Below are 8,556 nucleotides of genomic sequence, written 5' to 3' on the forward strand. Positions count from 1 at the left end.
CCTGTTGCCAACCTTTTCATGGCCAGACATTTTTTTTGCAGAGGATCAGAAACAAAGGGCACCGTTTGCATTACAGTGACACTTGTTTACAACTCGCATGAAGTGAAAGCAAGAAGATAGTAACACATGCACACACACACACACACACATACTCTGACATGCTTGAACAATTGTGAAGATCTTTTCACATGAAACCATTGGTTGCCTTGTTAACCCACAAATGAAGAATATATATATAATGTGTGTGGTAGAGGGTGTTATGTATGTATGTATTTATTTTATCCAATATGTATCTTATTTCTCTTGTGATATCATTTCAGTGGGAACAGAGATGTTTAACAGAATCAACAAAGAACCAGCTGGCTTCCAAATCCAGGTAATCTACTGGCTTTTGATAAACTCTGCATCTTTGAATAATTCTCTTCTTTTGAAAGCATGCATTCTTCAGTTCAATCCTACACTGGCTTTTGGGTTGATCAATAGCTTATTACATTACAGACACAAAGCCACCCACCTCAATACTGTTCCCCTTCTCAGTTGAGGAGTCTTTGCCTTCCAAGTTACTTGGTGACCTCACCAGTGTTGGTGCCACATACAAAGCCTCCAGTCTACTCTGTAAAGTGGTTGGCATCTGGAAGGGCATCCAGCCGTGAAAACCCATACCAAAGCAGACACAGAGAGAGAGAGAGACGTGTATTGATTTGTATGTTTATGCATGCGTGTTTGTGTTTGTCCCCCTCCACTCACTGTTTGGCAACCAGTGTCGGTTTGTTTTTACATCCCTGTCACTTAGCAGTTCAGCCAAAGAGACTGACGGAATAAGTATTGGGGTGGTCTGTTCAACTAAACCCTTTGAGTCACAGCAGTGTCTCCAGCATGGCCAGAGTCCTAACACTGAAACAGACAGAAGATAAAAAGGAATCGAGATTTTATCAAGTAATATTAAAAGCCACTTTAACATGGCTGTCCATTTGAGCGGACTCTACTGTGATTGTTTAACCCCAAGAGGACATCTCTAGCTGGTCAACGATGCACAGCTGCAGCCAATAAAATTGCGAGCAGGGCAGCAAGCCCCTAGTGATTGTTTCATTGCTGTAACAAGACAAAATTTATTACCCTTTTCAAATCCCCAAAACAATGCTGACGAATTCTGCAAACTCGTATTTACTTTTATTACTTTTCTCTGTCAATCACAGCGATGGACGCCAACAGTTAGACAAATATCCTAAAGGTGTTTCACTTGAAACTGAGAAATTACTTGCAGAGTCCAAATCTGAGAAGCTGCGACACATGGAAGAGGCTTATCAAGCAAAGAAGAAAAGCACAGAATTGGAAGCAAAGTGAGTTGGTCTTTGTTTTGTTTTTATCCAAATTCCATCCAGTTTTTGGCATTTTGTTTTTCATTCGCATAATCAGCCCAGTTAAAGAGTACCTTTGAATCATCAGGCGATACGCTGCGCTTGAAAAGACCTTTTGAGTCAAGTAAAATCAAAGATCAAAATGGAAATTGTAGTTGTGGTCGATGCCAATGCTGTTTGACTGGCACCCGTGCTGGGGGCACGTAATAAGCACCATTCAAGCTTGGGTCAATGCCAGTGCCACCTGACTGGCTCCCTCTGCCGGTGGCACGTAAAAAGCACCATCCGAATGTGGTCGATGCCAGTCCACTGCTCTCAAAGCCACTCACCTGATGAGGATGTGGAGACACAGCTACTTCTAGATCATACTCATTCATATAATATCAATATTATAAGACATAATATGGAAATCTTGAACAACCAGCAGCTATTACCAGTTACAGAAACACTTGTGACTGGTGATATAAGGCCTGTTCATTCCATCTTCTTGCTTTATATATATATATATATATATATATAGCTGTCTGTGTATCATACTAAATGCAGGTACATCATGAGAAAGCAAGCTGACTGTGGTCTTTGTCTGGGTATATATATTTCTCATGGACATACAGTGTTTAAAACCACAAAAAACTATCAATGGCAGACATAAACTGTCCAGTGTTGGTAAGAATGCTAGGTGTGTATTTTGACCTTGTTGGACTTTGTAGCAGATACCCAATGCTACCTGCCATACTAAGACAAAATTCATTGCTACTGATGGAGGAAAACAGTCATTGAAAAATACCTTGGTGTTGCAATTAGTTGTGCAAAATTGAAATAGAAATTTGTCTATCATACTTAATGCAGAGACATCATGAAAAAGCAAATTTATTGTGGTATTTGTCTGGATATAAATATATCTTATGAATGTACTCAAAATCAGAGAGATTTTATTACCACCAACCAATAGTATATATTATGATTAAAATTCTATTCCCCCCCACCAAAAAAAAAATTAGGGTGCTCCTTATACCTGAGCATCTAACACATAGAAATAAATGTCTGCATGTGTATGTTCAGTATATATTTACAAACATTGTAAACCCCAAGAAATAAATAAACGGTGCTCAACAAATGAAATCTCTTAAGTTACAGACATCTTGTTATCATATTCACTGCTGTTTCACGAATTATTGATTGGCCTCTCATAGATCTGTAATCCTTGATTACAAATTGTAATATTAAAAAGAAATAGAAAAAGTTTTAAAAAATGAGTCTTATTGTAATTTGTTTCTTTATTGATAACATGTCACATGTGTTTTTGTCTGTTTTAGAGTGAAAGAACTACAAACGAGTTTGGTTGAGAAAGAAGCTATGGTGAAAGCGTTGCAACGATCATCCCTCGGTCGTAGCAGTGGGGTACGCACCTTGCACTGTACACCTCTCTGCTCCAATCTCATCACAGCCACAAGTTCCTTGACCAGGCAGTCTCGGGCCAGTCATGTTGAAGATTCAACTTTCAGAGATTATGGTCTGGCAAAACACGCCAAATCAGGTGAGTGGAATCGATCTCTTCTCTAGCCATTTATTTTGCATCTTTTGTCTTGTGCTTGTTTCAGTCATTAAACTGTGGCCATGCTGGGGCACTGCCTTGAAGGGTCAACACCCGCAGTGCTTATTTTTAAGTCTTGTACTTATTCTATCGGTCTCTTTGACCAAACCACTAAGTTACATAAACTACCACAAACACACACACATACACATATGGGCTTCCACATAGTTTCCTTCAACCAGATTCCCTCACAAATCATCGGTTGGCCTGGGACTATTGTAGAAGACACTGTGAGGGCTGGGGATCAGCCCCACATCATTACGAAGCAAGCCATCTCTGCACCTGTATAGAATAATAGAAAAGAATAAAGCTTTCTTAGGGGTTTTTTTGTGGGGGGAGGGGTAACTGGGTGTGGAAAAATTATGCTGATAAATACCATGTATTGTATGCCCTCTTAATTTTGGTCTTATATACATATATATATATATATATATAAAAACATATCCACACACATATATATACATTCCCTTTTAAACCTAACCTTAATTCTAACCCCAGATTATCTGTTCCTAATCACTGTATTAACAAATCTTCTTTCTGTTTCCCTATTTCAGGCAGTGCTAATGATGTTGATCTAAGTAATTCCTATGAACTGGACACATCTTGTACAGACAAGCACAATTCCTCATCAGAGGTAAGTTTCTTTCCAGCACTTCATTCTTAGAACCTTTGTTCCCTCTCTCTCGCACACACTCACGAAATTCACTATACCTCACACACACACACACACTCTCTCTCTTTTTCTCTCTCTCTCTATCTATCTATCTCACATATTTTTCACTCACATCTTTATAAATAAAATTACTGAATCTGTGAACAAGGAGACAAACAGACACACTTGAAGCAGACCTGGAGTAGAGAGGGCATGTCATTGATGAGGTTGCCAGTGGCAACATAAGAACCTTGACAAATATAGCTAATTGACTGATTGACCAAGCTATTAATCAAATAAAGAAGTGAAATAGAATCAGTGTTTTTTTTTATATTAGCATAATGACCCTCCCAAGATACATCTCAACACACAATTTCACATTAAGAATCTTGCAAACCAAATTCAAAAGTAGAATAATAATCTCAAAACAAGAGTGCCAGAAAAGAGTACAAAAGGAAATTTGAGGGAAATCTGGTTGTTACTTTTAGCAAATGCCCCTCTAGGAGAGCAAGTGCATAGTAAAGTACCAACGTCATAGCTGTAGTCATTGTTCATTGTTGATGTGTAGAGTTCATGGCACTAATGACAGTATATTATTATTATTATTAATGGCGGAAAACTGGCAGAATCGTCAGCACCCCAGGCGAAATGCTTAGCAATATTTCATCTGTCTTTGTGTTCTGAGTTCAAATTCCGCCAAGGTCAACTTTGCCTTTCATTCTTTCGGGGGGTCGATGAATTAAGTACCAGTTGTGTACTGAGGTCGATCTAATCGACTAGCCCCTTCCCCAAAAATTTCGGGCCTTGTACCTAAAGTAGCAAAAAAAATATTATTATTATTATTATTATTATTGTTATTATTATTATTATATGTGTGTTTTTGCTGTTGCTTATTATTATTATTATTATTATTTTGTTATTTCTCTTTGATATTATAGAGTGATGGAAAGGAAGACACCGAACGCAAACTGTGGCAAGTGTGAACTTCGATGAGAACATCAACAACATTTTGTCCTGATTGAAACCTACTTTCACATTTCTGCAAGTTTATCTTGCTAAATGATGGCAGTGCTGAATACTGCTCCTTTGGTATTGGTGTGAAGTGATGATCCTTCCAGGAATTTTACTCGCACGCACGCACACACATACATATATACATATATAATTATACACATGGTTGTATTTGCAAATATCTCTACTTGCAAAATGACTTTGCGGACATATTGAAAAGACCTTAATAACTAACATACAGTCAGTTTTATATATATATACACATATATATAGAAGAGAAAGTACGTTGAGTAATATTTGCAAGAAGCTGATATTTTACTAATGTAATTGCAGGTGACACTTCCAGTTCTTGCTTTATCATAGTATAATTGTGAGTTAACAAACAACGTACATTTATGCACACCCAAGATTCTACACTACATAAATCATTATATGTATATATGTATGTATATATATATGTATATATAATGTTCGTTTGCCAACTTACTACTACTTATGGTAACTCAGTTGTATTAGTTTCAGCTTCTATTATGTATATATGTATGTATACACTCGCACACATACATATGTATATATATGTATATATATGATTCAGTGTGTGGGTGTACATTTTATTGTTGTGTGTGTCTATGTGGAATACCTACAGAAAGAAAAGCAGTCGTCATAGTGTCATTGAAGATGTAAGTCTCTTGTATTCCGTTGCGGGATCAGCGGAAACAAACCCCCCACACACACACACAAACATTAACTCAATCAAATAATGGAGAAAATAAAACTCCAAGAGTTATGTTTCTGTTTAATTTATATTCTAACCATTTTAGTGTTTATATATATATGTGTATATATATATTTATCTATATATATATATATGTATATATATATTTGAAAATTCAATTTTTTTATTGCTGTGTGAACCTGTTTTTTTATTATAATTAATGTTTTGTCATTATTTTTTAATTATTATTATTTTATTATTATTACTATTATTGACGTGGTAATCGGTAGAACATCAGATGAAATACCTTTGGGTATTTTTATTATGGTGGCTATTTTTATTAAAACATTCTGGGTTTAAAATCTCACCAAGGTTGACTTATCCTTTCATTCTTTTAACAAGAATATATATATATATATATATATATATATATATATATATATATATATATATATATATATATATATATATGGATATATATAAAGAAAAAGGTACCAGTCAAATATTGGGTTTGATTCAATCAACTATAATTTCCCACTCAAAACAAAAAAGGGGGGGAAAGAAAAAGTTTTGTGGCCTTATGTTATTCTGAGAAACCATTTTAAGGGTTGTGGATTTGCAGAATTGGTAGAGCATCATACTAAATGTCTTGTGATAGTTTTATCTCTATGTTCTCACTTCAAATTCTGCTGAAGTCTACTTTGCCTTTCATCCTTTCTGGGTAGATGAAATAAAAAAATACCAGTCTAGCACTGGGGTAGATATAATTGACTAGACTCCTTCCTCTAAATTTGAGGCACAGTGCCTATGTTACAACTAATTATTATTATTATTATTATTATTATTATTGACGTCAAAAACACTTTTTTTTTTTCTTGCAATATATCTAAAGGGTTGTGAGTGTCCAGTTCGCTCCATGGTGGCTGGTCTACCATTGAGAGGAACTTTACTGTAAAAGAAAGAAATTGAGAAAAAAAAAAAAGGATTTAATTTTGTAAAAACGAAATAACTATTTTTATTTAATCTTTTGTATAAAATAACCATTTTCAACCAGCCCCTGCTACAGCAGCAGTATACAATTTCTTCCTAATCCCCTTCCATGTTGTGCGTGTGTTTTATCATCATCCGGTGTGACATACTCAGATAAATATTTAGGGACAATGTTGTTTGTTATTAGTTGAAAGTTGGTCCCTGTTTTCTCTCTCTCTCTCTCTCTTACACACACTCAGCTATCCTTATTCCACTGTTAGTTGAAAATCATAATTATGCAGTTCTTTCAAACACACACATGCATGTCCTTGTATATATATATGTGTGTATATAGATACATATATACATACATATAGAAAGGCAGTGCATTGGCAAAACCGTTAACCTGCCAGGCAAGATGGTTAGTGGCATTTCACCCATCTTTACATTTTCAGTTCAAATTCAGCCAAGGTCAACTTTCCCATTCATCCTTTCGGGGTCGATAAAATAAGTGCCAGTTGAGTACTGGGGTCAATAAAATCAACTAGCCCCCCTCGCCCAAAATTTCAACCTTGTGCCTACAGTAGAAGGATATATGAATATATATATATATGTGTATATATATATATATATATATATATATACATATATATAAAGTGAGAGAGATGAAGGAGAAGAGACAGAGATATGGATTCACAATTCCCACCTGCCGTTCTTTCAATAAGAACTGACCTAATCCTTGGAACTTTCAACTTCGGATGTCTTAAACAACATTGCCCATCATGTGTGTGTGTGTGCCTGTGCCATGTGTCTGAATAATTTTTTTTTTTTTTTTTTTTCAAGTCCATTTCACACTTTGTAAATAGAATTCTCTTAATCTCACTTCAAAACAATATTTATCATTTGTACAGAATATTTGTAATAAACATTTTGAAGAGAAAGGAAGAAAAAAAATCTGTATGAGACATCAGGTTTCATTGAATAATCTGTTATAAATTTAAATCATTAAATATTAATTTGGAATTGTATGTAACCCCCCCCCCCCCTCCCCCTGCTCCTCCTTCCGTTGTCGTTCCCTTTACCTATTTATTGCCGACTTGCAGGCAAGTTTCTGTTTTTTGACTTGTACCAAGTTTCACTAATGACTAATATAATGTTTGGAATGACCACCTTCCCCAGATGGATTGTCTTTGCTTCATTTTAAGGAGCTACAAAAAAAAAAAAATTAAATTAGATAAAGGCATCAAAAAGTTTAATTATAACAATCAGGATTGTTGCAGTTCTTTTGGATTTAAAGAAATCTTAGTGATGGACATTTGAATGATATATACACACATATATATATATGTATCTATATATATTAGTTATTAAATTTTGTTACATTCAAATGGTATTTAGAAAAAATATTAGGAGTTATTTTGTTTTGTTTCTTGTTTGTTTTTTTATGTGTCTCTCCAAAATGCTTTGTAAATTCATTAGTATAATGAAAACTACGTAAACAAGATTCTTAAATGAAAGACAACCTTACAATGTTTTTCTCTTTGTGTGATTCTGTGAGGGTTATGTTGGTTTAGTGTCTCTTGGAATTGCTTTGCCTTTTTGCAGGAACTGCAAGAGCTACTTGGAGGGTTTTGTAAGCTCTTCTAAACCCAGCACAAACGTTGGAAACCCTCTCATGTCAACAGGTATCTCAGGGTCACAAGTGCTTTACCTAAGTGAAACAGCAAGGACTGATTTCAGTCTTTTCCTGTAAAAATTTGCTCCATATTTTTGTCTTTCTAGAGAAATATTTCATTAAATCGTTAGAAAGACTGACAGAAAAAACCCATTTATCTCATGCCTCCAGGTTCTTGAGGCTGTGGATAAACAAGGCTTGAAGGATGAAGGGACAACACCATTTCCTTAATGGTGTCCAAATGCCATTGCTACTCATTTTTACCCGAGTATACAGGAGTTATGTGACTTGAGCTACCCTTGCTCAAGGACATAATGCACTACCATGTCTAAAAATTGAACCTACAACCTCATGATCATGAGACCAAAACTTAACCATTAAGCCACATACCTTCACAAGAATGATAGATGCACACTGATTAAAATATTCTTGTATTTGTTTGTGTTTTATATTCAAAGATATATTTAACTTGCAAAAAAATGTAACCATCTCCATATGGACAGTTATAATAATTGATTAATTAATATTTAAATCTAATTATAATCTCACTCCAAAAATGCCTTCATTTATAGATATTTTGAG

The 8,556-nt window shown here is 35.1% G+C and overlaps 1 protein-coding gene across 2 annotated transcripts in view; it reads left to right on the forward strand.

Moving 5' to 3' along the window:
- Nucleotides 1-4,612, forward strand: part of LOC106873647 (uncharacterized) — a 37,790-nt gene extending 33,178 nt beyond the window's left edge. For both annotated transcript variants that reach the window (XM_014921095.3, XM_089351702.1), the window contains exons 11-15: nt 321-376; nt 1,197-1,340; nt 2,675-2,895; nt 3,507-3,586; nt 4,543-4,612. In XM_014921095.3, the coding sequence (XP_014776581.1) occupies nt 321-376; nt 1,197-1,340; nt 2,675-2,895; nt 3,507-3,586; nt 4,543-4,587 (546 nt within the window). In that variant the 3' untranslated portion in view covers nt 4,588-4,612. The remainder of the gene's footprint in view (nt 1-320; nt 377-1,196; nt 1,341-2,674; nt 2,896-3,506; nt 3,587-4,542) is intronic.
- Nucleotides 4,613-8,556: the final 3,944 nt, after the last annotated feature.

The sequence above is a fragment of the Octopus bimaculoides genome, chromosome 4 (assembly GCF_046866305.1).
Source record: "Octopus bimaculoides isolate indiv1 chromosome 4, ASM4686630v1, whole genome shotgun sequence".
NCBI classification, from domain to species: domain Eukaryota; kingdom Metazoa; phylum Mollusca; class Cephalopoda; order Octopoda; family Octopodidae; genus Octopus; species Octopus bimaculoides.